This window comes from Folsomia candida, unplaced genomic scaffold, assembly GCF_002217175.1.
Source record: "Folsomia candida strain VU population unplaced genomic scaffold, ASM221717v1 Fcan01_Sc005, whole genome shotgun sequence".
In the NCBI taxonomy this organism is placed as follows: domain Eukaryota; kingdom Metazoa; phylum Arthropoda; class Collembola; order Entomobryomorpha; family Isotomidae; genus Folsomia; species Folsomia candida.
The window spans coordinates 508580-527129 of NW_019091197.1; the positions used below are offsets into that span (position 1 = coordinate 508580).

An 18550-nucleotide genomic window follows, 5' to 3' on the forward strand; every position below is an offset into this window, starting at 1 on the left:
CCGTTGACCAAGTTCGCCGTGGTGGCAATATTTCTAGCGACGAGCGGGTTTTGTTGCTTGGGTGACCTTGTCGCGTTTTTCATGGGAGGAGAAATGGGCCCCTTTTTCGAGGTTTTGAACCAATTGAATGACCGAATAATTTCAAGTATGAAATTAACATAAAACTTGATGACTCATCACCAAAATCGTGTAGTCAACACATTTTTAGGAATTTGAACGTATTTAAAATTCTGGACAAGTTTGTGGGTAGTATGTAAGTTGATTTACACAATACCGGGGATTTTTTCATCAAAGCCAGCTTCGATGAGCTCGCATTTTTCTGAAGACTTCTAAAACTTGAGGTTTCATCTTTCACAAACTATGAAAATCTGGAGTGTATACATATTTTTTTTTAAATTGGTAACAACCAGCTCTACAAGCTTGTAGAGAATTGTTAAAGTTTCCCAGAGCTGAGCAATTGTGTAAAATGTGTGGATTTTGCAGATTTTGGGGATGAGTCATATTGTCATGCACATTATGCATAGTTAATCCATGAAACTGCGTATTTATGTAGAACTTGTACAAAAAGTAATACTAACATTTGTCTATTTACAGTGGATCGAACAAAATTTTTAACTAAAATGGCCATGAGTGTTTAAGTTTAAAGTCAGTTTGTCCGTGAGTTCTAATTTTTCTAAATGCTTCTTCTTACGCTTGATATTTTGACCATTATGGCAATGAGTCATACGTTACAGTAAATCTATAAAATCACATTTTTACAAATTTTCTAAAAAGTAAAACTAGCATTTGTCTCTTTGCAGTAGATGGTACAAAATTATCGATCCAGGATAAAACCCCGGACATTTTAGGAATATCGTTAAACTCAGTTGTAACAGTTTTTACCCTTTACCCCTACATTTTCCCTGTGTTCTTCCTCTACACCCAGATGGATCCTCTGTACCAATTCGAAAAATATCTGCTAAATGGCAATCGCTTCGCAAAATTTATATCATCAGAACCAAGAATTGTGCAGTGGTGTGTGTTACCAGTTGAACTTGGCGCTTGATTACACACGTGTCTCGCATTGTCCAAGCTTACGTCACCTAGCGCCAGTTGGGTCACTATGTTACATTTTTCGTTTCTAGAGGGCGTTTTTCGCTAAAGTGCCAAAACGTTGACGAACACGAAAACAACGAAACACACCCTTTGGATCTGCCGAGACTTGATCAAATGAACAGGCACACCCCCTAAACTTGATACTTTACCTGTGACCTGGGCACACCCACTATACTTGAACTGTGACCTGGGCACACCCGCTACACTTGACCTGTGACCTGAGCACACCCATTACACTTCACCTGTAACCTGGGCACATCCACTGTACTTGACACTTGACCTGTGACATGGGCACACCACTTGGACTTGACATTTGACCTGTGATCTTGGCACACCCACTAGATTTGACATTTGACCTGTGACCTGGGCACACCCCCTGGACTTGACATTTGACCTGCGACCTGCGTACAATCCCTAAACTTGGCACTTAACGTAGTTGACACTTGACCTGTGACCTGGGCACATCCACTATACTTTACACTTGACCTGTAACCTGGACACACCCACTACACTTGACCTGTGACCTCTGTGCCCCACGGTATAGTTTACACTTGACCTGTGCCTTACTAATTTTAATTACCTACCAGCGGCACCTATCGGATGTTGGCTGTTTTTCAGCGCTAGAGGGCGGGCTTTTGCTTTAAGTGCCTAAACGTTCTTAAAACGTTAGAACAATGCCATCAGACCCAAGAATCGTGCAGTGGTGTGTGTGTGTGTGTGTGTGTGTGTGTTACCAGTTGAACTTGGGGCTTGATTACACACGTGTCTCACATTGTCCAAGCTAATGTCACCTAGCGGCAGTTTGGGCACTATGTTGTATTTTTCGTTTCTAGAGGGCGTTTTTCCCTAAAGTGTCAAAACGTTGACGAAAACGAGAACAACGAAACGCACCCTTTGGATCTGCCGAGACTTGATCAAATGAACGGGCACACCCCCTAAACTTGACACTTTACCTGTGACCTGGGCACACCCACTAGATTTGACACTTTACCTGTGACCTGGGCACACCCACTAGATTTGACATTTGACCTGTGACCTGGGAACACCCACTACACTTGACCTGTGACCTGAGCACACCCATTACACTTCACCTGTAACCTGGGCACATCCACTGTACTTGACACTTGACCTGTGACATGGGCACACCACTTGGACTTGACATTTGACCTGTGATCTTGGCACACCCACTAGATTTGACATTTGACCTGTGACCTGGGCACACCCCCTGGACTTGACATTTGACCTGCGACCTGCGTACAATCCCTAAACTTGGCACTTAACGTAGTTGACACTTGACCTGTGACCTGGGCACATCCACTATACTTTACACTTGACCTGTAACCTGGACACACCCACTACACTTGACCTGTGACCTCTGTGCCCCACGGTATAGTTTACACTTGACCTGTGCCTTACTAATTTTAATTACCTACCAGCGGCACCTATCGGATGTTGGCTGTTTTTCAGCGCTAGAGGGCGGGCTTTTGCTTTAAGTGCCTAAACGTTCTTAAAACGTTAGAACAATGCCATCAGACCCAAGAATCGTGCAGTGGTGTGTGTGTGTGTGTGTGTGTGTGTGTTACCAGTTGAACTTGGGGCTTGATTACACACGTGTCTCACATTGTCCAAGCTAATGTCACCTAGCGGCAGTTTGGGCACTATGTTGTATTTTTCGTTTCTAGAGGGCGTTTTTCCCTAAAGTGTCAAAACGTTGACGAAAACGAGAACAACGAAACGCACCCTTTGGATCTGCCGAGACTTGATCAAATGAACGGGCACACCCCCTAAACTTGACACTTTACCTGTGACCTGGGCACACCCACTAGATTTGACACTTTACCTGTGACCTGGGCACACCCACTAGATTTGACATTTGACCTGTGACCTGGGAACACCCACTACACTTGACCTGTGACCTGGGCACACCCGCTACACTTTACCTGCGACCTGGGCACACCCCCTAAACTTGACACTTTACCTGTGACCTGGGACACCCACTAGACTTGACATTTGACCTGTGACCTACGCACACCCACTAGATTTGACATTTGTCCTGTGACCTGGGAACACCCACTACACTTGACCTGTGACCTGGGCACACCCGCTACACTTTACCTGCGACCTGGGCACACCCCCTAAACTTGACACTTTACCTGTGACCTGGGAACACCCACTAGACTTGACATTTGACCTGTGACCTGGGCACACCCAATAGATTTGACATTTGACCTGTGACCTGGGAACACCCACTACACTTGACACTTCATCTGTGATATGGGCACACCGCCTGGCATTGACATTTGACCTGTGACCTTGGCGCACCCACTAGATTTGACATTTGACCTGTGACCTGGGCACACCCCCTGGACTTGACATTTGACCTGCGTACAATCCCTAAACTTGGCACTAAACGAAGTTGACACTTGACCTGTGACCTGGGCACATCCACTATGTGAGCGTCCATAAATCACGTGATCGATTAGAGGGGGGGAGGCGGTCTGAAATTTGTCACCAAATATCACGGGGGGGGGGGGGGGGGGGGGGGCGGGGTAGATGGTCAGATGTCACGTGACATGAGTAAAGTTTTTTTAACTTTTGTATATGCCAATAAATGTCATGAGAGTTATACATAAACTACTCTCTTGGCATACCACGGGCACGTTACATGAATTTGATTTTCATTTTGGATATTTGGAAACTTGCTTCGACTTAAATTCTTATGTCCGACTGGCGTATTAAATAGTTATTTACACATGTGTGTAGTGTAGCTCTAATTTGATTAATGAGTTAAAAAATATTGTTATGCCGGACAACATGATTTAATTTGAGCATCATATTCTGTCACGTGACCGGTGGGGGGGGTAGCGAAATTATCACCACCGGTCACCAAGGGAGGGGGAGGGGGTCAAAATTGTCCAAAAATCGATCACGTGATTTATGGACGCTCCCTATACTTGACCTGTGACCTCTGTGCCCCACTGTATAATGGACACTTGACCTGTGCCTTACTAATTTTAATTACCTACCAGCGCCACCTATCGGATGTTGGCTGTTTTTCAGCGCTAGAAGGCGGGCTTTTGCTTTAAGTGCCTAAACGTTCTTAAAACGTTAGAACAATGGCATTCTTGAGTTGTGACCAAACGTTTTTCGTGGTCACAACCGTTATAGTCGTAACCTAACGTTTTTCGTGGTCACAACTTTTAAAGTTGTGACTGAACGTTTTTCGTGGTCACAACCTTTAGAGTCGTGACCTAACGTTTTTCGAGGTCACCCCCTTTAGAGTCGTGACCTAATGTTTTTCGTGGTCAACCCCTTTAGAGTCGTAACTGAACGTTTTTTGTGGTTACCCGCTTTAGAGTCGTGACCTAACGTTTTTCGTGGCCACCCCCTTTAGTGTCGTGACCTAACGTTTTTCGTGGCCACCCCCCTTAGAGTCGTAACTGAACGTTTTTCGTGGTTACCCGCTTTAGAGTCGTGACCTAACGTTTTTTCGTGGCCATCCCCTTTAGAGTCGTGACCTAACGTTTTTTGTGGTTACCCGCTTTAGAGTCGTGACCTAACGTTTTTCGTGGCCACCCCCTTTAGTGTCGTGACCTAACGTTTTTCGTGGCCACCCCCCTTAGAGTCGTAACTGAACGTTTTTCGTGGTTACCCGCTTTAGAGTCGTGACCTAACGTTTTTTCGTGGCCATCCCCTTTAGAGTCGTGACCTAACGTTTTCCGTGGCCACCCCCTTTAGGGTCGTAACTGAACGTTTTTCGTGGTTACCCGCTTTAGAGTCGTGATCTAACGTTTTTCGTGGCCACCCCCTTTAGAGTCCTGACCTAATGTTTTTCGTGGTCACCCTCTTAAGGGTCGTAACTAAACGAATTTCGTGGTCACACCCACAGAGTCGTGACTGAACGTTTTTCGTGGTTACCCCCTTTAGAGTCGTGACTGAACGAATTTCTTGGTCACAACCATAGAGTCGTGACAGCACGTTTTTCGTTGTCACACCAATAGAGTTGTGAACTCTATTATTAAACATCGTGCTATGAAACGTAACAATCAAGTCCACGCTCCTTTGCTCTGTGTGAAGGTAAATGTGTAACAATTATTCAGCAGGAATTTGTATCGCTAAACTAAATGAAATCGTTTTGCTTAGAGCCCGCATTGCGGGCTTAAGAGACTAGTCAGAACCAAGAATTGTGCAGCGGGTCGTGTCCACAATTGAATTTGGCGCTTGATTACATGTGTCTCGCATTGCCCAATAATTATCCAAATTACTCGCCCGCTCCACCTATCGGCTTTTTGGGGTACAATGTTGCATTTTTCGCCGCTAGATGGTGATTTTGGCATTTCTTCCCAAAACGTTATGCAAAGGTGTGACAGCGACTAAAACGTTTCAACGCACTGCTAGCACGTTTTTAGGTCACTTCGCGTACCTTTATCGAGAATGGTTGTGTGGAAATTTTGTTCCGCTCTACAGCAAAAAAAATAACGCATTTGTTTTCAAAAGTATTTGTGTTGTTTATCACACTGACTTTGAAATTGATGTTCAAAGTATTTCCAGCCAATTAATCGTCAATTTAGGCAATAACCCAGGCGCCAATTTTGGAAAAAGAAATTTCGTTTCGTTTCGGGTTTTCAAGGTGAGTTAAAATAATAAATTGTTTACAAACTATTCTATGGTTTGTTCAAGCATTATCTTTCCGAACAAATTGTGTTAATAGCCGAATTAATCGAATTTTGTAAACTTTTGTTTTGATTATCAAAACTCGCGCTCAAATTTGTAAGTCTCGCATTGCTCCTATTTCCCTCATTTCAGGACGGATAAGGCAAGAATTGAATTCTATCTAAAACTACGATTGTTGTTTACAATTTTTATAAAGATCAAACAAGTGGTATTTACAATAGTTCATATTTTGCAGTGTCGATCGTTCCACAGCACTGCCAACAGCAGTTGTGACTTCCAAATCCTCTGGCTTCTTTCTGCTCCGTCGTAGTCTCCACTAGGTAAGTGATTCATAAATAAATCATCAGCTTTATGATTGTCCCTTTGCATCATACTAAATTTAACTGCATTTATATTATAGGAATAATAAATCCCTGTGTGTCATCTTAGCCTAATACATGCTTAAGACTAAGGCTAAGCTAAAAGTGAGTATCTGTTCTATGATTATTTTTTGCTGGGCTAAATATTTTGTTTACAATTTGATACTAAAAGCAATCTGTAAATTTAAGGATCGACGACTGTAGCTTGCGCTACACCCTAGGCCGAAGTGGCTTAGTTTCCATTCTCCTCCCCCACATTTTGAGACTTAATTACCAGCCTACGCTCCCCCTGAGGCCAGTCCCTTTCATTTTCATTCTTCGCCCATCTTTGAGGCTTCGGTGATTTTTTAATTGAGAGGCGTCAATCACCTTTGAGACCAACTTTAAGAGGCTTGGGCCAACTTTGAGACCAACTTTTAGAGGCTTGGGCCAACTTTGAGACCAACTTTTAGAGGCTTCGGCCAACTTTGAGACCAACTTTTAGAGGCTTCGGCCAACTTTGAGACCAACTTTTAGAGGCTTCGACCAACTTTGAGACTAACTTTGAGACCAACATTGAGAGGCTTCGGTCATTTATTAATTAATTTCCTAATCTATACAACGGACTGAATTAGTAACAATGAGCAGAAGGAAACAGACCTTCGTTGTAAGAGATGATGCTTCGCAGTCCCAGAATGACATGGGTGCACCATCGCCTAAACGATCAAAAGATGCTGCACGAAAGCGACTAGAGAGAGAAAATGAAAGCGAAGAGCAGACTGCGGCTCGACATCTCACGAACTCCCGAAGTTATGCAAAATCTAGGGAAAACGAAACTGTCCCCGAGACTTTAGCAAGGCTAGAACGGCGGAGAACTAATCGAATTAATGCAGCTGATCGCAGAATACAAGCTACTTGCCGAATGGCATTAATCAACGAAATAGACGAGTCTCAATTTCCCTTACACAATATTGGACAATTTGATGTTATTTGCAATGACTGCAATGCTATTCATTTTGAAAACGAAAGAGCAGGAGATGGAAAATTTACTGTTTGTTGTAATAAGGGTAAAGTAAAATTACCCGAAATTCAGACCAATGATTACATTAAGGGATTGTTGACAGGAACAGACCCTGATTCAAAGCACTTTTTTGATAACATCCGATCCTATAATAGTGCATTTGGTTTTGCATCTGTTGGAGCTCAAATTAGAGCACCTCCAGGTTTCGGCCCGTACTGCTTTAGAATCCATGGTCAAATATACCATAGAACAGGAACATTACATCCTGAAGGGAGTGAACCTAGGAAGTATGCTCAAATTTATATTCTTGATCAAGAACAAGCTACTGCCCAGAGAATGAATCAACCAGCCAACGCAAGTTGTAAAGAGCGCATAATGACAAAATTATTTGATATAATGCAGCATAATGATCTTGCAAAAGCATACAAAATGTTATATGAAGTTGAACAGGAGGAGAAAGATAAGGCAGCTCGCGAAGGACGAGTAGAAAATCAGATTTCGATGGCCATTTTACAAAACCGAAATTCTGAGAGATATAGAAAATAGAAAATCCAAGGCGATATAATGTCCAACGGAGCAATGAAGTTGCAGTTATTTTTAGCAACACAGATGGAGAACCCCCACTAGAAAGAGATCTATTGGTTCACCTAAGATCAAGAGGACAAAATGTTCATGGAACTAAAAGAATTAGCATTCTCCATAAAAATTTAGATTCGATGACATATCCAATTTTTTATCCTAATGCGGAACAAGGTTGGGGTGAAGATTTGACCCTGATTAATACTGGCAATACGAGAAGAAACAAAGCAAGAGTGGCTGATGAACTTGCAGCCGACTTGGCAATTTTTAATCCTGCTGAAGCCCCTGTAGCAACTAATAAGCGGAAACGTGTAACTTTGAAAATGTATTATTCGTATTTATTCTCGATTAGAAATCAGTTTAGTCCGATTCTAAGCGGCGGAAAACTAACTCAACAATATTTTGTTGATGCATATGTGAAAGCAGAGGCTAACGATTTAAATTACATCAGACACCATCAAGGTGATCTACGAGCTGATTCATACTCATCATTAATAGATCATGTTTCTGAAGCTCATGATGCAATACCTGGAAAAAGAATTATTTTGCCCTCAACATTTGAAGGGAGCCCGAGAAATATGAATCAAAAATACCAAGATGCAATGACTATTGTTCGCAAGTTTGGGAAACCGGAGGATTTGTTTGTCACAATGACTTGCAATCCGAAATGGGATGAGATAGTTCAAAATTTAAGAACCGGAGAGCGAGCAAAAAATAGACCCGATTTAGTAGCTAGAGTGTTTAAACTCAAACTGAAAGAACTTCTTGATGATTTGATCGAAAAACAAGTCTTTGGTACAGTTTTGGCTAAAGTGCATGTTATCGAATTTCAGAAACGAGGTTTACCTCATGCTCACATTTTGATTATCTTGAAACTGGAAGATAAACCTAGAACAGCGACGTTGATTGACAAAATTGTTAAAGCAGAAATTCCCAATAAAGATACACATCCACGACTATTTGAGGTTGTGACAAAAAATATGATTCATGGCCCGTGCAATAAGCCAGGATCTAGATCACCATGTTTAATAACTGGACTTAAACCTAAATGTTGTAAAGGATTTCCAAAGCCTTTCCAATCAGAAACACAAAACAATGTCAATGGTTATCCAGCATATCAAAGACGAAATTTAGGTACCGTGGTACTCGACAACCAAACTGAAATTAATAACAGCTGGGTTGTCCCTTACAACCCTTATTTAAGTTTGAAATACAATTGTCATGTTAACGTGGAAGTGTGTGCATCTATAAAAAGTGTTAAATACCTCTTTAAATATGCCTACAAAGGACATGATTGTGCTAATGCACAAATAAGTATCGATGAAGTACAGACGCATGTCGATTCAAGATACGTCAGCCCACCTGAAGCGGCCTGGCGAATTTTTAAATTTAAAATGCAAGATCAAAGTCATACCGTTAAACGGTTGGCTGTGCATCTTCCAAATGATCAATCAGTCACATTTGATCCTGATGAAATTGACGAAGCAATTCAAAAAGCTGAACATAGAGATTCGACTTTGATGGCTTGGTTCAAGCTAAATCAGACAAAACATGAAGCTCGAAATTTTAAGTATCATGAAATTCCAGAGCATTATGTATTTAATGCAAAATGTCAGTGGGTGATTCGCCAAAGAGGACAAGAAACGACAATTGGTCGAATGTATCCCGTAAATATGAGAGACACTGAAAGGTACTTCTTGAGATTATTACTTTTACACGTAACAGGGGCAACGTCTTTTGATGCCCTCAGAACATTTAATGGACAAATATTTCCGACATTTTATGAAGCCGCATTGGCTAGAGGACTTACTATGAATGAAAGCGTTTGGGATGACACTCTTAACGATGCAGCATATTCCTCTATGCCAAGACAACTCAGAGAGTTATTTGCATATATTTGCGTGTTCGAGGGTTTCGCTGATGCTAGAGATCTCTGGAATAAGCATAGAGAAAATTTAGTCGAAGACTTTGCTAGAGTTCACGGTCATCCTCCTGGATCCACGTGCGAAGGCTGTGATAATTACACCCTGAGAGATATTCAAGATAATTGATTGGCCATGAACATAAATGTTCCGACTTTCAACTTCCTGATCCGCCTAGAGATATGCTAATAAATATGATTAACTTTGCTGAAATTGAAGTTGAGAGGGAATTAGGGGAACAGCTGAACGCTACCCTCAACAGCGAACAAAGAGCAGCATTTGCTGAGATCGAAACTGCAATGAAATCTGAGGTTGATGGCAGTAAATGCTTCTTTTTAGATGGGCCAGGAGGAAGTGGAAAAACTTATGTTTACAAGACATTGTTGAGTCATGTTAGAGGACAAGGAGAGAATGCCCTACCAGTTGCTTCAACCGGTATTGCTGCAAATCTTTTAAAAGGCGGAAGAACCTACCATTCTCAATACAAGCTTCGTCTGAAAATTGACGAAACTACCGTATCTGGAATAACAATGATGAGTAAAGATGCCGATATAATCAAAAAGGCGAAATTATTGATTTGGGACGAATCAACAATGGCACCTGCTCATGCACTAAATTGTGTTGATCGATTACTTAGAGAGATTATGGAAAAAATGTTCCTTTTGGAGGGAAAGTTTTGTTATTGGGCAAATAATTGATCTGAAACCAAATTTGATTATTGCAAAAGTGCTTACAGGATCGGCAGAAGGAAACGTTGTATTTATACCACGAATTGATCTTATTACTGATTCCGATCTGCCTTTCCAGCTGAAGAGAAGACAGTTTCCGGTGAAGCTTGCCTTTGCTATGACTATAAATAAATCACAAGGACAGACTATGGACAAAGTAGGGATTTATTTACCAACTCCAGTGTTTGGTCATGGACAACTTTATGTTGCTTTCTCTCGAGTCCGAAGATCGTGTGATGTGAAAGTACACGTAGTGACAACTTTAGAGCATGGGAAGCTGTTACCAGATTCGAATAAAATATTTACAAGAAATGTAGTATACAAAGATATCCTATTCCGATGAGTTGTCCGATAGGATAGGATAGAAATTAATTCTGGATAGTTTAGCGACAATTTATTTAATATTCATCGGAAACAGCAGATACATAAAAATTAAATCTACTCCAAGAACACGCTAACAATGGATGCTGCTAATTATATTTGAAATTTTAATAACTTCGATTGAAATTATGAGTCAATTGTGGGGCGATTAAAAAAGTTGCCCAGGGTAGAAAAGGGCGAATGAAAATGATGCGAAGTTGAAGTATCAATTGTAATTTATTAGTTCGGACTGGGTTTTAATCCATGTAATCTGATGGATAAACGAAGGGGGAAAGCATAATATTAGACAACTTGGACTGAATTAATTGTGTAGAAAGTTGCAACAATGAATCCAATAATTACACTGCCCGAATTTTGGCTGATGAGGGGAAAGTTGGAGAGGAAGGGTTGCGTGAAGATTTATGATTTGATATTTTCTCCAGTAACGCCTTCAATCCATTTCATTGGGCTCTATATTCGAGGGCGGACCGTGTGTGGAATCCGATTGGAGACTATTAACAATAATGCATATGCCAAAGCCGAATCAAATGATCTTAATATCTTAATGAACACGGGAAAATATGGCAAAATATAGGATGGAGGCCTGTGCAATATGTAGGAGGATTGTCAGGATGCAATGGTGATTGTGCCAAAATTTGCAAAATGAGATCTTTTATACTATATAATATGTAACCCAAAATGATGTCGAAGATAAATGCTCTATTTGGTGAAATAAATCAAAATGTACGTTCTATTAATTTTATGCACCGTAAGCAGATGTAATTGTTTCATGTAATTATGATTAATGAATTAAAATATTAAACAAACAGAGGGAATTTTAAATATTAAATAACTTTATTTATAAGTTTATCTTAAAGAAAACAACTGAACGGATTAGCGCATATATATAAATATATAATTCGAATTAATTAATTACAATAATTACTATTAAGTACGTGAGGCAGCAGACGGAATGGAACATCGATTAGATATAACAGGAATACGTCAGATTTTGGAAGAAACCAAGAAGATGAGGCGACGTCGTTTAGCTGAAATATAAAAAAACCATTGTTACGGATGTGATCGACAAATTATTACAACAATTTGTGAAAAATTTCTATAAAAATTTGCACAACAATAAAAGTGGTCAAAGGGAAGGAGAAATAAGTATGATCACTATTTCTGATTGACACAAATCAACCTTTTAATAAGCCGCTTAACTATTCCTTCAGCCATCTTATCAACAACAACATTGATTTTTTGGTCCTGTTGTTGTTTGTATTCAGCTGCAAACGGATTGTTCGTCGTCCTGGTGTATCCCATCACTTGCACTGCAAATTCAGATTAAATAAAATTAATTACATTGGTTAATAAAGCATTGCAAACAATAACTAATATTAGCATTCTAGCATTGCAAATATTATAAACAATAATAATTAAATTTCGTTACATATTGGAGTTACAAATTGTTTTCTTACCATTCTGAGTACGGATGTATGACATCAAAGGCGTCCCTGCATTCGTGACGCCTACGATAACCTGTTTAAAGCTGGGGGCCAACTCAACTTTGAATACTCCTAAGAGATAATTTAAGTATTAGAAGGTTAATAATAATAATCATTAATTCATAAGCTTAATCATTTTTGTATTACTAACCGTTTTCTTCATCAAGTGGAAAGAGAAATTTGATGGGCCGCACACAAATGGGACATGTGGGTTGTACTGGCACCAATTTCTTGAATTCGTTCTCCCCTTTTTGGGTGCGGCAGCGCTCCACGATGCAAGCGAAGTGGAAGGGGTGGGAACAGGTTTGATTGGTGCTTGATCCACTAGAATACAGGTTTCCGATCTTGAGAGGACCAAGGCAGATCATGCAGCTGTCTTCTTTCGAAATAGCTGGAGCTGTGAAGTTAATGTCATAATAAAATGTTAATTCAGTAATAAAACGGAAATTAATAATAAAATAAATGAATAGGGAATAATCAATAGAATAAGTAGGAATTAATAGAAGCAATAGAACAATAAAAAAACATTTAAGACTTTAATTACAAATTCGCATTATCAGTGAAAGCACTCAAATATCTTATTTAATACTCAAGTATTTAACCAACCAAACCAAGTTCCAGTATTATCTGCGTGAACCCTCTTTAAGAAATTACATATTGAATTTAAAAGACTGAAATTCAAAAATCCAATCCCACCATCCGTATCCAAGAATTCCAAACTATCCATTTAAAAATTTATTCATCAATTTGCCTCTTTTAAAAATGCAAAGGTTAAAACAAAATATAAATAAAACTTACCCATTTCTCTCCAAAAACAATGTTGATGATTAGGATAAAATATTTTACGCGAGCGAGCTCTTCATTCGGGGAGATCTGACATGGGAATGAGAGCAAAACGTGTTGAAACGCCAGCTACACAGACTCCCAGCAGAGCAGTCAGATCGAACCTGGAACGAATATTGAAGTCTGGCGTAGTACTGCGTTTGCGTGACGTTTGGTTCTGATAAATCTTTGATGGAACTTACAAGCACGAATGAATTATGGGGAGCCACCACCGAGAATGTATTTTTTTATTTTGATTAGCCCAACTTATCTGTAGTTTTAATAAAAATTTCAAAACGGTTACAATATAAGGTGTTTGCTCCCACTCTAATGTAGAGTTGAGATAATAAATGTTCAAATGCAATTGAATTGAATAAAATACTAAACTGTGTGAAATGTTCTAAGTACCAGACGTTATGTATCCTGAGTCTTCTTGCAAAGATAAACGTGTTTTATTGTTTTATTCCTCAGTATTGCTGCAATATCGTAAATGGGATGAATAAATTAATAAATTACGAATTTGAGCAACTAAGTAATTAACGAATTAAGCATATTAAATCACTGATGAACTATAGCCGATATGAATATTTAATTAATTTTAATGTCAGACTGAATTATTTAATGAAATAGAATTATTATTATTTAATAGAATGAATTATTATTTTATGTTTGAATAAAAAATGTAACTCCTGTTTGCAGTGGAAATGAAATTTTGCATGTATGTATCATAATTATAGGCACATTTATGAAAATATGACCTAACAATGCTAGCATCTGAGCACAATATGAAGATTAGTCTCTGTTAAATACAACTCAATTTTTTATCTGAATTACTTAAATGAGATTAATGAGGCATCGTCAATTAAATTACGGCTTATTAGTTTAGAATTCAAATTGCAACAACTAAAAATAATATTTTGGTTTGCATAAGATAATCTTAATTAAATCATGATAATTCTAAGCACTATAATGGAATAGTTTAAACTAATTCTTGAAATGAGATTATGATTGAAAAAGCTTTAAATAGTTTTATTGCAGTATGAACTGACTTTATTTCATGAATTATTACTTAAAAATTTACATAAAATGTATACTTTAAAATAACAACTGTTATAATTGTAAATCTTTTATACGATTAAATTAAAGTTGGTATATATAAAAGATAACTGTAATGTTGGGCTTATGAAGTCGATCGTTAATAGTACAAAAGTTGTGATCTTAAGATGAATTATTTTAATGGAAATAATTAAACTATAAGAGTGAATTTAAATGCAAAATTATTAAATATAATTGACAAATTAGTGCGTCCCTTTCACTGATCCATGATCTTCTGCTGACTCTTCTATTTTCCTTGCTGTCTCCGTTTCTGCGACTTTTTTCCATTCATCCGCTTTTCCATCTACTACTTTTTCCTCTCCTGTTCCTTCTCCTGTTTTTTCATTTTCGCCTACCTTCTCATCTGTGTCCATTAGGGCGGGATTATTTTCTGAAACAGCAGCAGCAGCAGCCAGCAAAACTTCCTCTTCTCTGGCAGCTTTCTCAGCCTTCCACAGAAGAAAGTCTGGATCTTGCAACTCCATCCGAGCTTTCTTGACTTCGGCCTCCAATCGGTTCTGCTCAATTTTCTCTAAGCGCCGTTTTCTGTTTATTCCAGCAGTGTTGGAGGTACCACACGATTGGCAAAAGCTCATAAAGCCTAAATTTAAAAACAACTTATAAACACGTACCTAGAAAAATTAATTGTTCAATAAAACTTGCTGACTAACTGTGGATGAAAGAATCACAAATTCGGCATCTCCCCCATTTGCTGTTCGCATCAAAGCCATCACGCAACATCATCGGCGCCTTGCATGCTTTGTACGGGCATTTGTCTAAAATTAGAAATTCAATGCAAAATTGTTTAACTATGAAATAGAAATTTGGTTAATGATACAAGCAGGTTGGAATTTACCTAGACGCTCCTTGGCCTGCCTGTAGATGACCAATCCACATTCAACACAGTGTCGATCATGAGGGCCCTTCAATTCCCTTGGGGCTTTGGGGTCGAAAATTCCTACGGCACCAGGTGCGAACGTTCCCAGGGATTCAAAAGACATTTTCTGCTAAATAAATTACAGCAATATTTTATTTGGTTTATTCATAACTAATAAACAGGTTAATACTATAACTAATAAAGTGCGGCAAAGCACGATACATAAGTAGCGCAATAATGCTTAGAATGCATCACAATATAAAGCAAATAATTAACCGATTCAAATTTTAATAATGCCTAAAAACGAATTAATTAAAAACAAATTAATTATCTCTAATTGACCACATGCGCTATACTGCAACATGTAGACCACACCACAAAACATGTTTTGGCCAAATTTCATGCAAATCGCCTTAAAAATGGCGAAAAATACCTGGATTTCATTCATAGATTAATTTGCGCTATAAATCTCAATTTGCCCCCATCACACTGTGACCATACCCCCTGCCGCCGAGGGGGTGTGGCACAACTCAGATACACGTAATTTAACTGGATTTCATTCATAGATTAATTTGCGCTATAAATCTCAATTTGCCCCGATCACACTGCGACCACACCCCCTGCCGCCGGTGGGGTGTGGTCCAAAAGTTTACGGGATCCTCCCCCTGGGGTCATATGTATGATGCCGCAAACCGATTTCGATTATCTTAATGCGTACTCGAGTTTCGGCTGCCGCTGTGATAATGTTTTCCGGACTAGTGTTAAGCATCGCGTTCAATTATGTGACGCTAAAAATGTGGCATGTAATCCCGATGCCGCTATATCTCTTCTTTCCTGGTGGGAGTTTAATAATTACGGGCTAATTTGGGTTTTCTTGCCAATGGTGATTTCAGTTTTTGAGTCGGACCGGGTCACGCATACAAAGTGGGAGGGGTGTGTGCAATTGGTGGCAAAATCGAGGAAAAAGTGGTTAGGTAAGAAGGTGAAAAGTATGCAAATTCTAAGGCTGGGTTCGGGATTGTTTCAGCATGAGTTTTATTATTTGAAAAAATCTACAAAGACGACCTACCAATATGTTTTGTTGAGTTATACGATTTCGGCACTTTTGTCGAAGCGGGTTGATTTTTAGGCAGGGTTTTATTTAAGGACTGGTGGTACAAATGGTATTTGGTAGCATCGTGGTAAATCTCTTACCACTACGCTACCAAAATTCGATATTTACCGTAAATGTTAGTTTGACGAAGGAAATGTGGCCATTAATCATTATATGTAACTACCCTGTAAATACATACGCAATTTTGTAACTAATATAGCCACCACGTCCGTACAACATGTTCATAACTGACACTACTTATTGACCTGGGCCCAATTTTTCATGGTCACGCTTTTCACTTTGCACTTTTCACTCTGCACTTTCGGAAAAGTGAAAAGGCAGAGCGTTTTTTATGCATCGTGAACTCTGCACTTTTCACTCTGCAGAAAAAGGTCAAATGCAAGGAGATTTTGCAGAGTAACATTTTCTCCCCTCTCAAAATTATCGCTCCGTGCAGAATTATCCCTGCGATTTATAAAATTATTTAACTAACTAATTTGCACAATTTCTGTCCTTCTTCCGAATCTTTCTAATTACTAATTAATGACAATTATAAAATCGTTAACAAAAGTCCTTGGATTAGTTTATCTTAATTAATATTAATAAATTCATTGCAAAAATTGATTCTATCAATTTGTTTATAGGTTAGAAAGGCGTTGGTAGAAATTTTAGACAGTATAATTTTCATGATTATGGTCCGTGCGTGGAACTACGACAAATTGCAAAACTCTTAGCACGCAGATTCTTCTTTAAATATATCTACGAACGGCTTCCTAGCCTATTTAAAATTAAGAAGCAACTTTTGTAATGAATTTATTAATATCAATTAAGATAGGATTAATATGGTAATGGTATACAAATAAAGCAATTATTTTGAACAATGTATCACGAGAAGCCAGAGTTTTGAGAAAAATTCAACTGCAAAATGCACCGATTTTACTCCCCGCTTTGTCTTTTTCGGATGCAAATATTGCAAATTTCATACTAGTTAAATTTTTCATCGATTGACACTACTTTGGTCGAAATCTGTGAGAATATGTGCGTTGGGAGACCCCCATTATTGCTCAATCTAACAATGATGAGGTGTGGACGTGATTATCGCCGATTTTTACCGAACTAATTTTAAATTGTTCACGCTTATAAATAAGCGGATCCATATTTTTTGGGGGTTTCCAATATGCAAATGTTTTCGCCAGTTACAGAATTTTAAAAAATCAGAATTTTTCAAGACGCTGTCACTATTCGAATTTTAACCCGATTTCAAAAATCAAAAATAATTTTTGGTAAGAAGCACTATAAAACTTCATTTTATGAAATTTTAAGTTATTAATGTTATTTCTAAGTTTTTTAAAATTACAAATTTTTTTAATGGGGTTTTTATAATTTAAGAGCAATTCTGAGAACAAACTGTGCTTCATTTTTTAAATCGGGTTAAAATTCAAAAAGTGACAGCGTTTTGACAAATTCTGATTTTGGCCGATTTTTAAAAATTCCACTACGGGTGAAAACATACGCATTCTGAAAAACGCAAAAAATATGTGTCGGCATATTTCTGAGCTTGGCAATTTAAAATGACTCCAGTAAAAATCGGAGATAACCAAGATACACCTCCTCATTGTAAGTAAATGCTAGCAATAAATAACTATTTATGCAAATAGTGAGGACTCCTCACTATTTTCACTCCTCATTGAGGAGTGAAAGTCAAAGTATTATCCCTAATTATATTTCGCGAAATTGACGGAGCCGGAGTAAAAGTTTTGAAAAGTGAGGAGTGAAGTGCCTCTTGACATTTTGCACTTTTTTGTGCAAAGTGTAGAGAATATTATGCAGAGCGACACGTTGAAAAACGGGTCCCTTCTCTGCACTTTTCAAAACCTCTGCGGTTTCGACTTTTCACTTTTCACTTTGCAAATCGCGGTCGCTGAAAAACCCTCTGCTTTGCAAAATTGGTGAAAAGTTGAAAAGTGCAGAGTGAAAAATGGGGCCCTGGTTACATACATAAGTAAATAGGTGACAAAAGTTTGCAAGGCGTTACCATTGATGTACATGGCGGTATTCATATATATGTATGTAAGTGCATAGAACGAACTACACATAAGTAGAATAATTTATATATGTGTAGTCAGACTAATTCTAAAACCACGTAAGTGTACTCTCCTCGTAATTCTATAGAATTACCAATATATTGGTAAAACCATGTAAGTGCACAACAAATAAAAGGAAAATAACCTACCAACAACAACAAGGAAAATAACCTATTTAACTGCAATTCCAAAATAATATGCAGTTTTTACGTGTTTTTTTGCCTTTTTGATGCATTTTTGCCTGTTTCATGCCTTTTTACTCGACTTTTGAAGATTGAACCCGGTTTCTTGTCATATATAACGTATTAAAGCGATTACATAATATGCTTAATGTTTTTAATCCTTTCGAAGGATTAC

At 38.6% G+C, this 18550-nt stretch overlaps 3 protein-coding genes across 3 annotated transcripts; 2 read left to right on the top strand and 1 right to left on the bottom strand.

The window, feature by feature from the left end:
- Window positions 1–6747: 6747 nt before the first annotated feature.
- Window positions 6748–7674, top strand: LOC110849875. Its single transcript, XM_035851864.1, has 2 exons — window positions 6748–7482; window positions 7531–7674. Exons 1-2 carry the CDS (start codon window positions 6748–6750, stop codon window positions 7672–7674), a joined length of 879 nt encoding a protein of 292 aa, XP_035707757.1.
- Window positions 7675–7844: 170 nt separating this feature from the next.
- On the top strand, window positions 7845–9758 carry LOC110849876. Its single transcript, XM_022097341.1, has one exon. The coding sequence runs from the start codon at window positions 7845–7847 to the stop codon at window positions 9756–9758; it is 1914 nt and encodes a 637-aa protein (XP_021953033.1).
- A 4310-nt stretch (window positions 9759–14068) lies between these two features.
- On the bottom strand, window positions 14069–15690 carry LOC118435699. The gene is made up of 3 exons (XM_035852084.1): window positions 14996–15690; window positions 14811–14915; window positions 14069–14740 (listed from the first exon to the last, which is right to left on the bottom strand). The coding sequence occupies exons 1-3, from the start codon at window positions 15138–15140 to the stop codon at window positions 14343–14345; spliced, it is 648 nt and encodes a 215-aa protein (XP_035707977.1). The 5' UTR covers window positions 15141–15690; the 3' UTR covers window positions 14069–14342.
- Between the last annotated feature and the right edge of the window lie 2860 nt (window positions 15691–18550).